At 42.4% G+C, this 15,411-nt stretch overlaps 1 protein-coding gene across 1 annotated transcript in view; it reads left to right on the top strand.

Annotated features, from left to right (window-relative positions):
• The first annotated feature begins 1,337 nt into the window (after positions 1 to 1,337).
• The window catches only part of ZEB1 (zinc finger E-box binding homeobox 1), a 211,765-nt gene continuing 197,691 nt past the window's right edge, over positions 1,338 to 15,411 (top strand). The window contains exon 1 of the mRNA XM_068235692.1: positions 1,338 to 1,429. Coding sequence (XP_068091793.1) covers positions 1,372 to 1,429 — 58 coding nt within the window. The 5' untranslated portion in view covers positions 1,338 to 1,371. The remainder of the gene's footprint in view (positions 1,430 to 15,411) is intronic.

Below are 15,411 nucleotides of genomic sequence, written 5' to 3'. Positions count from 1 at the left end.
AAAGTGGGGAAACCACTTGAGGGCCAAATGTAATGTCTCTGAGGGCCAGATTTGGCCCGCGAGCCGGAGTTTGACATGTATGCCCAAGACTATGATACACGCACTACACGATACATACATAGACATATGACTATGGTAGGGATTAGATTGTGAGCCCCTCTGAGAGACAGTTAGTGACACGACAGTATACTCTGTACAGCACTGCGTAATATGTCGGTGCTATATAAATCCTACCTAATAAAGTACAAGTGTCCCTGTGTACCATGTCCGTGCTTTTTGCGCTACTGTGCATATCCTGCACTGACACAGCTGTTGGGAAAGGATGTAGGGGCCAGGAGGCGGGCCGGCCGGGTGGGCGTGTGTGTTGCGCGTGTGGCGGGCGGGTGCACGCATGCGTGCGGCGACAGACCTAGAACCCATTTTTAAACGGGATTAGGTCATTAGTACTTAAATAAATAAATATTAGATTATTCTTTAGATTGTAAGCGCGCAAGGGCAGGTCTCTCACCCTTTTGTGTATTGGAATATGCTATACATTTGATTAATCTTGTTACTTTTGTCACTGTAAGTACCAATTCTGTATAGATTCTGTATTTTGTATATTGATGTATACCATTGTCTGTATTATTATGTACCCCATACAGCGGCATGGAATATGTTGGCGCTTTATAAATCAATAATTATATATATATATATATATATATATATATATATATATATATATATATATATATATATATATAATGTATTTGGCCCTTTATCAATCAATAATACTACATAATATATATATATATATATATATATATATAGTATTTGTGTTTTTATAAAATAATACGAAGCTACACAAGTCCCAAGATATTGCATATACAATATGTACAAAGGCTGCGGGACTATAGCTCAATTGCTATAACTAAGCAGCTGCTGCAGAACAACTGCACGTCCGGTGTAGAATCACCTATCCGTCCAGAAGTAGAAGTAGCGCAGAACTACAACGCCCAGCGTGCTGTCAGCCTGTCAGAGGAGCTGTACCGTTATTTCCCCCCCCCCATACACCTCTCTGCCATATTCTCCTGGCTGCGTCACTTGCCCACCTGAGCCCCACACCCCCTCCCTCCCAGCACTGCCTCCCCCCTACACAGGGGCACAGCCTGGCTCCCTGAGACCCCCGAGGTGCCCGGGGAGGGGGCAGAGGTGGTCGTATGCGAGGAGTGTCGTAAACCAGGTGCGGAGGGAGCCAGGCAGGCAGGCAGGGAAGGGGGGTGAGCAGGGGAGAGCAGGGAGGGAGGGAGGAGGTGGTGGTGTTGGGGGGGGGACAGAGGAGGGGCGGGGAGGGAGGTGACTCCAGCATTTAGACACAAGAACGAGAGGATCATGGCGGATGGCCCCAGGTGTAAGCGCAGAAAGCAGGCGAACCCCAGGCGGAATAACGGTGAGTGCCCGGAGAGGGGGGGCTCCAGGCAGGGGGTGGCCGGGCAGGGTCCGGGGGTGCTGGCACGGCTGGCTGCCAGTCTGTGGGGCCGGGGCTGCCTGTGCCGTGCCATTACCTGCTGCCTCCTCCCTGGACCGTTACACGCATCTAATCACATGCTAATGTATGGGGGCACCTTCTGTAGCCCAGCACTGGCTCCTATGTACCCCTCTGCGGACCCCCCAGATAAACTTCCCGCACCCCCGAGTCCCCCTCCCCCCCTCCCTGCGGGGCAGGTAGTGCAGAAGTAGCGGATCAGCAGCGGCCACGTTATTATTAGAGGGAGCAGCAGCAGTAGCAGCGCCTGGCTGCCCCTGCCTCCCCTGCTCTCCCATCATTGTTACATTGTCACTGCTGGGGAACTTGTTACTTGTGACACTGCTGGGGGAAAAACTTAGGACCATTGGGGGGTCTCCTCGGAGTACCTGGGTGATGAGAGCAGAAAGGGGGCAAGGCTTGCAGCCAGCCTCCCTCTCTGGAGGAGAAGGCACTGTTGCTGCAGTAGATGGCTATTGATTGTCTTGGTGTGAGTGGTGTATGTGTGTGTGATGTCTACTGTAGATCTATTTTTTCCCCCTTCTGCATAGGTGTGATCTGCAGGCTTCTCAGGACAAGGTATACATGATTAAAACACATCAAATTGAATCTGCCCTGCTTTTTTCTTTAGACTATCAGCAATCACCACACTTTATTTTTTTAATACCCTCAAACTGGTGAGCTTATAAAAAGTATCAGCAGCTGAATAATATATATATATATATATATATATATATATATATATATATTTTTTTTTTTTTTTTTTTCTCTTTTTGGAAGGGATGCCCAGGAGGTTTTAAAAGAGGTACCATAGTGATGTTGTCGCCCCTGGCAACTAATCAGCTTGCTTCTTTCTTTTGAAAGGCGGAGTCTGATTGGTTGCTGTAGGCGTTAGCATCACTTTGGCTCCTGTTTTCCTAACTCATCCCCAAAGTGACAAACACATGTTGATTGAAGTTACTGGGGCGTGACGGTTTACAGGGAGAGAATAGGGATTGGTGCAGACAAAGAGGTTCTGCAGCAGCTGTGCTTTTTTTTTTTTTTCTTTTTTTTCTTTTACTGCAGTGAAGGTTTTGATTGACAGTTCCTGGAAAGACACTTGCAAAAAAGTACAATAGTGGTCTTTAGTTGCCCAGCAGTAGAAGGTCCAGAAACCACTTGCCCTACTGATGGTTAAGTGACCTTAAGTGGGGGGCTTCCCTGGGGAGGTTGATTGCTCCTGCATCAAAGTGACGCCCCCTTTAAGCCATTGGCTTAACCCCTTTGTGCTGCATAGAGCCCCCATCAAAACCCCACCAGCCTGACAGTGCAGAGTCTGCTTTGCCTCTACTTGAAGGGGTTAACCCAGCGCCACTTACACGACCCCCTTTCCACCCACTTTTCAAAGGTAATGTTCACTCTTGTCAGTTTGTATCCTGCTCAGCCCTACCTGATCTATATGCTGTGTTTTTGTCTATTGAACGTTTTCTGCTGTGTTGTCCCCCCCCCCACCCCCCCACAGGTATGGAGGTGCATCTGGCCTCCCTGCTGCCATGTGAGTGCTATTTTGGTTGGGTGTTTTCCCATCTGGCGGGGGTGGGCACTTATGATGATGAATTTGGGTGCGGTAAAGGCTGGGGAATGGCCTACGCTACATTTAGAAAAGTTTTTTTTTTCTTGTTTGGTCATCTTTCGCCTCCTTCTTTCCCAAGCAAAAAGGTACCTGCCTGTCAACCAGAGGGGTGGTGTCTATTGGTAGAGAGAGGGCCCCTTTTTTCCCCTCCGTCTCTCTCTCTCTCTCTCTTGCTGTCCAACAACGACTGCAGCCTATATAAGGGAAACATTTACATTTCACACTCGCTCCACCAGACTTGCCTTTCGTTTCTTACTAACCACCCCCCAACACCACCTCCATTCTCTTCTGCCCTATTGCATTACCTATTTTAAGAGCTCCTTGAGTTCCATCGCTATACTGACAGTGATCAAGGGGTGCAGCCTGTGCTGAGATGGCTCGCAGGCACTCCCAGCCTCCTAATAAAGATAATTTCCTAGTCTGGGAAAGCAAGGGGGAGGAAATAACTTGTTATCGTAATAGCCCTCCTGTTGGGTAGTTGTGTTTTTTTTTTTTCTCATTTTTTTTTTCTGCTTATGGTTTTTTTGTATTGGGATTTCCTGTCTTGTGTAGGGGAAGGGATTTTTACAGATGACCTAAGCTGCAGCATGACAGCCCCTCTGTACTTTTCACATTACCGGGCAGCAGCAGCGGCGTGCACAGATCAGCCTCGCGTTTAACCCTTACGTGGCTGCATTGCAGCTAGACCTGAGCAGGATTAGGGGATGCTGCTTCCTCTTGCAGTGGTGTCATTGAATGGGGTGGAGCTAACAGCAAGGTAAGGCATTAGTGGCCTCTTAGACTGCTTGTAGACAGTAGAGAGAAGTAGTTGGACGTAAACCCTTCAGATATGTTTTCTGGACAACTGAGCCCTAATTTGTGTACTAATTACTTTTCCCAAGACCCAACAGTGAATTATAATGGGGGGGGGGGGGGTTAGTAGACAGCAAATTATAATGGGAGGGTGGATTTGGCAGGGGTTTAAGTGTCATTTTTCACATATTATTGATTAACCCATCTGATATGTCCATAATCAGGAGCGCAACTTATCATCCAGATTATTAGAGGTATCAAAATTTGTTTTCTTAAATAAAAAAAAATTAAATAATTCTAAGGACTAATTAGGCTGGCCATGGCCTTAAATGGGCCGTTTACAGTATGACCCAATAAACCTGTCAATTTTTATTTTCTTACCCTGGTAGTAGGTGATAGAAATGATTTGTTAAGTATTGTGAATTGCTACAGAATTTATTTCCTTGGACCCCGTCTGATAAAAAAAATGTTGCAACCTGATGGACCTTTGCTTATTTTACGCAGAAATATGGTAGTTTACGAGTGGACTAAATATTATCAGTAGATTTTCTATCAATATTTTTACAAAAAAAATTCAAAAAATATTGACTGCTTGGTCAACCATATCGTCCCATCTGTGGCCGACGTACTGTCTGTGCATAGCTTTAGTTTCCTGTAGGTGGTGGCGAGAGGAAGAGGGACATTGGTTGCTGATGACATGTGTGTGACATGTGGTTGGTTAGGAGCCTCCCAGCACTGTAGACATGTTTACCTAGGTAGGGAGGTGGCTGACTTTAATGGATGATAGGCTTGGTTTTTTTAATTTTTTGTTTTTTTCTTTAATGAAACAATGATCCAGCTGAGGTCTTGGGAGATGGGGCATCCGGGATCTACAAATAGCAGCTTGTTCAGGTAGCGGAGTATACAGTAAGAGATGGTGTTCAGTTCATTCCTGCATCGCCTGGCAGCCCCCTCCTGTCTGCTCCCTCGTTCTCCAGGGAAGCATTGATTTACCTCTCGCAAAGGTTTTTTTTTCTACATTCTGTTTTAATGCAATTTTTATAAGATGTGGAGCCGCCGCTGACAGATTGCATGCTCTGCATCATGCAGCCGCCCACCCACCCACTAAACAAAAGGTACACCGGGCACACAGATGACAAATCTAATTTAAGGTATTTTTTTTTTTCGGGAAGTGCAGACGTCACCCCCCCTTATTTCCATCTTACATCATTTAGCTACACATGAGCACACACCCAGCTTAACTAGCTGCGCTTTCTGCTATTATTAATATGGTTTAACCCTTACTGATCAAGGGGTTACAGTTAGTGTCAGGCAAAAGACACTGAAATAAAATATTATAAGTAATATTTTCAGATCGGTCAGCATTAAAGGAAATTGTCAAATTATTCTTATTGTTAATCTTCTTTTACACTTTCCGATTGGTCAATATGAAGACGGGAAGATCTTAACCATTATTAGTGTAATTTTCTGGGTTTTTTTCTAGCATGTTACAGGGGAAAAAAAAAAAAAATAAAAAAATAAAAATAAAAAAAAATATATATATATATATATATATATATATATATATATATATATATATATATAATTTTGTATTTATATAGTGCTGACATCTTCCGCAGCGCTGTAGAGTATATAGTCATGTCACTTAACTTTCCCTCAGAGGGGCTCACAGTCTAATCCCTACCACAGTCATATGTCTATGTATGAATTGTTTAGTGTATGTATCGTAGTCTAAGGCCAATTTTTTTTTAAGGAGGAAGCCAATAATTAGTATGTTTTTGGAATGTGAGAGGTAACCGGAGTGCCCAGAGGAAACCCACGCTAACACGGGGAGAACATACAAACTCTGTGTAGATAGAACTTGGGAACCCAGGACTGCAAAGCGACAGTGCTAACCACCAGCATGTTAGAGGGTAAAAAGAAAAAAAAAAAAAAAAAATATATATATATATATATATATATATATATATATATATATATATATATATATATATATATATATATATATATATATATATTATTTTTTTTTCAATTGGGTTGTGAAGCTCCCATTAAGCTGGAAAAAAAAGTTCCTGTGGTCAATTTTTATGTATTACTACAGAATTTCTTTTGATACTGATTTTCTTTAGTGCAGCCATTCAAGTAATCAAGTCCTGTATTACATTTTTGTTTTTTTTATTAATCCACCAAACTTGTGCTTATTTCTGAAATTAATTACAATTCAGGTGTATTTTTTTTTAATTTTTTTTTTATGCTTTAAACCTGATTGGCTAGGCAAAATATAATGATAAAATAAAGTGCTGTTGTTGACCCCTCTTGTTGCCTGGAAAGGTTATGTTGGACAGTAGGCAGCAAGGTGCATTGTAGGGGGAGGGGACTGCTGGAGTAGTATAAATGGAACTTGACAGCCTGTAAACTAATTGAGAGCAGTGGCTGGCCAGGGCTGCACATACTGTATGCGTTCAAGCTACAGGGTAATGCGGCCGCTCATGTATTATAAAAAGCTGCATTAGAGCTCCTCTGTTAGTACGGCTGGAGTAAGGCTTTCTTTCCCATCTCTCTCTCTCTCTCTCTGCATGTATGGAAATAGAATTTTGATAAGACTTTAAGCCCCTTTTGTGGTGTGCTGCTGTACAGTGATACGGTGTAGCTGAGTGTAGAGTTATCTGTCTGCACAGGTCCAGTAACAGGCAGGACAAACGCTATTAAAGGTCTGTACAGATACAGTGGAGGAGGAGTCAGCTGTTAAGAATGACTTGCTATTTTCTCCTTTCTGAAATGTCATTCACTGGATGAGGTGATGCTGACCTCCAGCGAGGAGAACCTATCCTCTGGACATAAGCGATCTTGTCTGTAGATGAGAATACTGAAATAGGCGCCTGTGTGCTCCTGTGTATGCCTGCATCCGCAGCGTCACCTGACAGCCTTTGTATTAACTTTGTGAATTCTTGTAAACAGTGAAAAATTAGATTCTAAAATCACATCATTAGGCGTCTGTCTTTCTCCCTGACTCCTTTTTTTCTTAAAGGACCACTCCAGCTAAAATCTGACAGAACTGACAGGTTTTGGACTAGTCCATCTCCTCATAGGGGATTCTCAGGGTTTTCTTTGTTTTCCAAAGCATTTCCTGAATGGCAGTTCAACTGCCAAAATAGTAAGATTCCAGCCAGCCTCCCTACTCACTTGTACACTATTTTGTCAGTTAGACTTTGCAACTGCCATTCAGGAAATTCTTCAAAGAAAATCCTGAGAATCCCCCATGAGGAGATGGACTAGCTCAAAACCTGTCGGTTCTGTCAGATTATAACTGCTCACTTTTGTTCGCTGGAGTAGTCCTTTAAAGGACCACTAACGTGAAAAAAGTAGGCAGTTAAAATCTGACAGAACTGACAGGTTTTGGGCCAGTCCATCTCCTCATGGGGTATTCTCAGGGTTTTCTTTGTTTTCAACAGCATTTCCTGAACAGCAGTTGAACTGCTAAAATAGTAAGATACTGGGCAGCCTCCCTACTCAACTTGTAAACTTTTTTGTCAGTTAGGGCCTGTTTCCACTACACGCAGATTGGATGCAGAAAAACTGACTCCAATGAATGCCTATGGGCCTGTTTCCACTAAACGCGATTTTTCTGATGCAGATTTTCCCATAGGTATTCATTGGAGTCTATAAGGGCCTGTTTCCACTGCACGCAGATTTGATGCAGATTGGATGCAGAAAAACTGACTCTAATGAATGCCTATGGGAAAATCTGCAACAGAATAATCGCGTTTAGTGGAAACAGGCCCATAGGAATTCATTGGAGTCAGTTTTTCTGCATCCATTCTGCATCCAATCTGCATCAAATCTGCATCAAATCTGCGTGTAGTGGAAACAGGCCCTTAGACTTTGCAACTGCTGTTAAGGAAATGCTGTTGAAAACAAAGAAAACCCTGAGAATCCCCCAACTGCCTTTTTTCGCAGTAGTGGTCCTTAAACAAAAAAACTGGAAGTTCCACCATGAAGTTGAGTGGGAGGGGCCCAACAGCGGCGGATGACCAAGGCGCCATGATAACAAGAGATGGCCCCTGTGACGGTCTCCTCTCTGACAAGTACGATTAACCTATCCAAACTTCCTTCCACACACGCTATTGTATGGTGCTGCATTGATTTCTCCCTTAAATTCACTATAGACTCCCACAGGTATTAGAAGTAGAGATAGCCCAGCCTTGGAGAACTCATGGAGAAGCACATGATCAGTTTGATCAGCTGATAGATTTGTAATCCTCTGATTTGCTAAGACGACTTCCTGGTTTAACACATGATCAGGACCAGCAAATCAGAGGCTTACAAATCTATCAGCTGATCAAACTGATCATGTGCTTCTCCATGAGTTCTCCAAGGCTGGGCCATCTGTAATTAGAAGGACCAGAGGGAAGCTGTAAACCGGATGTTTGGAGGGGACGTGCTTGATGGCTGTGAAAGGACCATTATCGCCAAACTTTGTAAAATTTGAAATACACAAGTATTAATTGCACATTTGTCCCAGTGTAAAATGCACTGATTGGGATGAAGTTTAATCCTTGATCAAAGTTCCTCTTTAAAGAAAACCTGTAGTGAAAATTATTTCAGATAATGAATTTTATGTGTAGTCTAGCTAAGAAATAGAACATTAGTAGCAAAGAAAAGAGTCTCATATTGTTTTCCAGTACAGGAAAGGTTAAAAAAAAAACGTCAGTTATCTATGTAAAAGAGCTTCTCTGAGTTCCTGTTTTCTGAAGCACTTAAACAGCCATGAGAGGCAGCTTGAGATAAGGTTTTACTGCGGGAAAGTTCAAAGGGTCATTATTTCTGCTCTGTTTTATAGCTCAATAGACAGTGTGCTTTAAAACGGCAACTGTGACAGAATGATGCAATGTTATAAAAAAAAAACTATATAACTGAAAATTAAAATCTGAGACTCGTCTTTGATACTAATGGTTTATTCTCTATCCATACTACACATACTATTCATTATATCATACGTTTTTTTAAGATGTTGACATTTTTTTTTTGAAGAACTTTGTAAGCCAAGCAAATACTCTTAACATTGTTAACAACAGACGTACTTTTCATATTCTAAAGCTGCATACTCAATGCTCGATTGATCCTGCGACGAGGTTAAGCGAGAGGTCACATGACGTACACGACGGTGCGAGCAAGACTTCCTGCGATTGCGCGGTGTTGTTGGGGAACTTAAAGATCCGATCTGCCGTGTCAGTCTTTAGTCATGGTATGAGGCTATGAAACGTTCGCAATCGTGCTTCTCTACCCACCTGGCGATGTTGTGTGCAAAATCGCCGTTCGTCTGAAAAATTGCCAGTTGGGTACATAGCTTAAATGTTGTCTCTTCCTGGATTTGGGGTTTTATCTATCTATTTATGAGACTGGCACTCTACTGTCTGGCTGTGATGTCTTCTGGCTATAATTACCCTTTGAGTTATTCTTCCATAGTCACGTATTTCTGTATTTGCTCTGTCCGCATTTGCGCTCCTATTTTAGCACGTTCTTCATGCCTGTTTACATGTTTTCAGTTGCACACAGAAGGCGTTTGACATGCTATGCCATTCATCATTGTGTGGCAAATAGTTCTCTTAAATGCATAGAGTCTACAACACTTGCAGGAATGGTGCAGGACTTCTCATGTGTGCTTGTTGTTAGCACTCTCTCCTGGGCCCCTGGGTTTGAATCCAAGCCAGGACACTATCTGCCCAGGGTTTGTGTGTTCTCCCCTTGTCTGTGTGGGTTTCCTCCAGGCACTCCGGTTTCCTCCCACTTCCCAAAAACATACAGATAAGTCCAGTGGCTTCCCCCTCAATTGGCCCTTGACTATGAAATATACACTACATGATACATACATAGATATATGAGTATGGTAGAGAGTCCTCTGAGGGACAGTTAGTGACAAGACAATATACGCTGTACAGCGCTAGATGTGGGCACTAAATAAATGCTAAATAATAATAATACACTAAAAAAATGTAATCTGCACGGAAAAAATATGTTATAAATGCATAACTCCGTATTCTTATTTAGTAAGTATAATCATGTCACTAACTGTCCCTCAGAGGGGCTTACGATCTAATCCCTAGTCATAGGTGTATATAGTAGTTTAGGGCCATTTTAGGGGGAAGCCAATTAACTTTTCTGTATGTTTTTGGAATGTGGGAGGAAACCAGAGTAGCCAGAGGAAACCCATACAGACACGGGGATAATATACAAACTCCATGCAGATAGTGCCCTGGCTGAGAGTGCTATCCACTATCCCACCGTGCTGCATCCTCTGAGATCTCTGTTCCATTTACTTTTTCTCCTAGTAGACAATTTTATATTCTTCGATTAAAAATTACTTTTCAACGCTCTGCAGTTAAAAAAAGTAACCCCCCCCCCCCCCAAAAAAAAAAGGTAAAAAAAGGTTATCAAACTTTTATTGAGTATTTAAAAGGCATTTTATTGATAAGGTGTGAACATATCACCTAGGAGGAAACGCGGGTGATATCTTCAATATTTAATAAGCCTAACATTTGTATAGCGCTTTTCTCCTGTCGGACTCAGAGCGCTTGAGAGATGCAGCCACTAGGGCTCACTGAGTAGGCAGTAGCAGTGTTAGGGAATCTTGCCCAAGGACTCCTTACTGGTAGAGATGGCCCAGTCTTGGAGAACTCATGGAGAAGCACATGATCAGTTTGATCACCTAAAAGATTTGTAAGGCTCTGATTTGCTGGTCATGATCGTGTGTTAAACCAAGAAGTCATCACAGCAAATCAGAGGCTTACAAATCTGTCAGCTGATCAAACTGATCATGTGCTTCTCCATGAGTTCTCCAAGGCTGGGCCATCTCTACTTACTGGGTAGGTACTGGCTTACTGAATACAGTGATCTATCCAGCCATTATTGTTGTTAATTCCAGGGCTGTGGAGTCAGTTCAAAAATCCGACTCCAGGTACCCAAAATTTCTCCAGCTCCTTAAATACTGACTACTTAGGCCAGTGGTCCTCAAACTATGGCCCAGCCAAATGCGGCCCCCCAAGGCTTTTTCGCTGGTCCCCAAACACAAAACGTATAACTTATAGATGTGGCCCACTGCACCTTTAAATATCCGCAGACTGCATATAGAATAACAGTGCTGGCCCCACCCACCCACATACTGTAGAAGCCAGCGAGCAGTTATTTGCTGGCTTCCAATCCAATTCTGCATCAGGTGACACTGCTGTCCAACTGGATGGCAGGTTGTCACCTTGGTATGCTTCAATGTCTGGTGCACAAAGATGTTCTTCAGGTGCCACATGACTGAATGGCTGCTGCTGGGAGTTCTCTCCTGGCATGATTATGGGGAAATCAGTACCTAGATTTCAACATCATTTTATGTATGTTCCAGCCCCCCAGCAGTCTGAAGTATGTTGACCCAGCCCTTGACTAAAAAAGTTTGGGGACCCCTGCTTTAGGCTAATACTTACCAGGGCTGTAAAGTTGGTACAAAAATCATCCAACTCTGATTTCTCAGTTTATGAAACCTTTGACTCCAGGTACCCAAAAATTGCTCCCACTCTGACTCCATAGCCCTGATTAATTCTTTAGGAAGTATAAAGACCACGTATAAATTTCGTTTAAACTCACTCCATAGTGTATAGTGATTATAACACAAAAAAGCATCTTTACAGTAAAGCAAAATATAAGTGAGGGGGAAAATAGTATCCAAAGATTAATTACACTAATTGAAATCAATTTGGAGGATGCTTTAATTTGACATAAATTGGAGTTGCCCTTTAACTATAGCATACTGTATTATTTTCAAGCATCAGATCTGTATGTTAAGTAGCGTTTTCACTCAATAAGTGGGTGTTTTATTATTTGGTGAAGTGGCCATTGAAGATGGTGCTTCCTGTGAATTGTGTACATTAGCAGCGCACATATCATGAATGACATCAGCACCTGCCACTTATACAGTCTCCGTTCTGCGCATCCTTCCATATTCCTCCCATATTCCTCTTATTTGTCTCCAGTAATTAGCAGTCTGATTTTATGTCTGTTGTAAAATACGGGGATTATAAAAACCTAGCAAATCTTCCTGGACTCAGAGAGGGCATTCAGTTTAGCCAATCAAAGTCTGTAACTGCTAATTAGTTAAATTATTGGCAGTGGCTTTGGTTTGTTCAGTTATTTTCCTTTTCTCGGTCCAGGGAAATTTGCATGTTAGGAGAGTGTGTGCGTGTTAATTGTGTATAAACTTGTCATGCATGGCTAGGTGAAAATAACGTCATGAATAAAATTGCTTATTTTTTTTACAATATACATTGTTTACATTCTGAAATATATCGCAGGTGGGGGCCATCTTTAGTTTTGCCAGGTGATCTGTACGGAATGTTCGTTACTGAGAGTTCTATGCACAGAGCTCGGAGATATTGCTTGCTTGGCAGTTAGAAAAATAAGTTATTTCCCACAATGCAATGAGGTTCACAGACATCAAACTGTCAGGACCAGACAGCAAGCTGCCTTGGAGTGAAAGGTGGGGGGTGGCTCTGTGGCCACGCCCACCTGCTTGACACAGCCCACATCCACCTGATAGCAGCGGCCTAATTTGCTGCTGACCTGGGGTCGGGCTGCAGCAATGTTGGTGGGGGTGGCCATAGCATTTGAAAGACTTACAGGAAAATGTCAGCGGTGTTTTTGACATCTAGTACGTTTGTGTTGAGCAGGTGAGTGCTTAACTCTACCACCCGACAATCTTTGCAGCAGTATGCCACAGGGCTGTACAAAAATCATCCTTCTCCTCAGATTATGAAACCTCCGACTCTAAGTACCCAAACATTGCTCCCGACTCCTCAACTCCGACTCCACAGCCCTGGTATGCCAGAGCCTTACATTACATTACACGTTCCAGCAAATGCATACATTGTCATCATTGGTCCTCTTTTAGATGTGTACACACGCACTATTATGGTCACCCACAGGGACTCGATCCCTCAATTGGCTGTACACAGCCGTGTGCTGTACAGATGTGTGCCTAGCCTATGAGCTAGTGTCACATTCTGTTGCTATGGAAGGGGGAGGCGGTACGAAGGAGCTTTGCATGATGAAGCGACTTGGAGCAGGAGAGGTAAGGAGGAGAACAAGGTGTTTGGCCAAGATGATCTGATCTTCAGGATCTCAGGCAACGCGTCGGGACCACCAAACACCAGCTAGATTCTCGCTAGAGTGAACCCCAACCAGCCACCTTGCCCACAAACTCTCTAGCGGGTGTACCAGACTTGATTATTTAGCTTCGGAACACCCAGGCAAATGCCCAGGTGTGAAATTTCCATATAATTTAACAGGATAATTTCACTCTGGCATTCAGGGATAGCATTTGCATGGCTACATGTTAATAAAAAAAGTTTTTCCAAGGAATGCTTTTTAGGAACTTTTTTTGGGGGGAGGGGTGTTACAATAATAAATACAATACCACTTTATGGCTGACATTCCGCTGGCATTTTACACATTGTAGCAAATGCCGAGAAAATGAAATAAGATTGGTATTTAAAAAGCCAAGAAAATGGTGGCCATGTTTTCTTGGCATCTCTCACCACTGTAATAAAGGCCTAAGGATGATGCCTGGGGTGCTAAAATTGTACAGCCAATTGCACTTGTGGATGATGGGAGTTCTAGAGGAATTTTGTACCTCCAACGGTGTACCATTGCCACAGCTGCCACAAAGTTACATTGTTTTATTATAATTAGTTTTCTATTTAATATGGTTATAATTACCGTTAGACTTCTAAAACCAGTTGAGACTGAGCAATGTATAAGAATAACATAATAAAGCTCAGAATTACCATAGTTACCTCAGTACTCTAATTCTCAGAATGGGTTTCATATTATTTAATACTCAGACCCCCTTTAGCCAAAAGACATAGTGCTGAAGCTCCTGATCTGAATGAAACCTTCATCTTGTTTTAAGTATTTCCCCTCTGTTCAAAATTAGCCACACCATTATCATTTCCAACAACAAATGTCTTTAAAAAAATATGCCTGAAAAGGTTTCTTCAAATTTTACTCTGGGAATCTTCTCAGCCACTGAGATCTATGACATTAAGCTTTTCAGGCTGCTTTTCTTTGACCTGAGTGCAGGAGATAAGTCTTTACTTTTAGCTGGGAGCTTCTGTGTGCAAGCTACACTGATAGAAAGCTATACAATCAGGAAAACCCCATGTGCTGTTTAGATTGAATTTAAAGTTTACCAGAGCTGTCACATAACGAAGATTTGATACTCATTACAGCGCTGTGTAATATGTTGGCGCTATATAAATCCAATAAATAATAAAAATAAATAATAATACTCAACCGCAGCTTCCGTCAGCAGCATAAGCTTGTCTGAGTCCCAAGCCGTCCTCCCACGGTCTGCCGTTCAGCCACGATCATCCCTGGTAACAGGCTCAGTCAGGTCAAATCTGGGTCTTCTGTGCATACGCAGGCCTTCCGCGCATTCGCAGTAGACCCAGACTGCACCCGACTAAGCTTGTTACCGTCAGTTCCTCTAAAAAGCTCACCATTTTCTTCTTACAGTCATCCGTTCCAGTTCTGACAATATTCTGTCAGAACTGAAATATACCAGTTGCTGTCAGTTATATATCAGCGACTGTCAGTTACAACTAAATGTGCAAGGCAATGTCCATGTTTCCCTATGGCTCAAGTGGGTGATATTACAGTTTAACAGTGTGCTGACCAGGAAGCTGTTAGGGGGTATTGGCCATTTTTAAAATGGAGGACGGAGAATTCCATTGATCACAGTGGACAAATGGGACGCAGGAGAGGAGAAAGAGATTGAGGAGTAGACTACACAGGAGGTAAGTATGACCTGTGTATGGTTATTTTGACTTTTTATTTTCAGTTCAGGTTCTCTTTAAGTGTAAACGGGGCCTAACCAAATAGACAGGTTTGAGAAACCGTTTAACTGTACAGTGTGGCATACTGTAATTCCGCTTTGATACTTAGTTTGGTGGCCATGTTGAAATAGTAGTTTGTTATTATATATTTTCTTTTGAAATAGTTGCGTAACTTTTTGTGTGCCTGGTTTGTGTAACAACTTTTAATTGTAATTATTTATTTTTGGTATTGTTTACTCACAATGCATTTTGCCCCATTCTGCCTGTAGAATAGGCCGGAGACCAGAATCGTTATTACTGGACTTGCACAGAGGCCATACAACTCCCTGCAGCTTTCCCATTTGCGGCAGCTACAATATATTTCTCTGAGCCCTCTGGTATGGGAAATGGGAAATGCCAACGCCTAATCATAAACTGCTCCTGTCCTGATGCTCTGGCCACAAGCCATCTACCTGTGCTTTTTTCTCTATAGCTTTTGTTGCCATTTTTGTTGTGTTGTTGACTTAGTAAGATACTCTAATGAGATATAGATATATACATAGATAGATAGATGCAACTTTTTAACATCTAAAATATAAAAATACTTTTGAACTAAAATGGCATTTCTATTTCATTTTTCTATTAGCTTT

The sequence above is a fragment of the Hyperolius riggenbachi genome, chromosome 5 (genome assembly GCF_040937935.1).
Source record: "Hyperolius riggenbachi isolate aHypRig1 chromosome 5, aHypRig1.pri, whole genome shotgun sequence".
In the NCBI taxonomy this organism is placed as follows: domain Eukaryota; kingdom Metazoa; phylum Chordata; class Amphibia; order Anura; family Hyperoliidae; genus Hyperolius; species Hyperolius riggenbachi.
The sequence above is the reverse complement of the archived record's forward strand: the minus strand, read 5'-3'. Positions and strand labels throughout refer to the sequence as shown.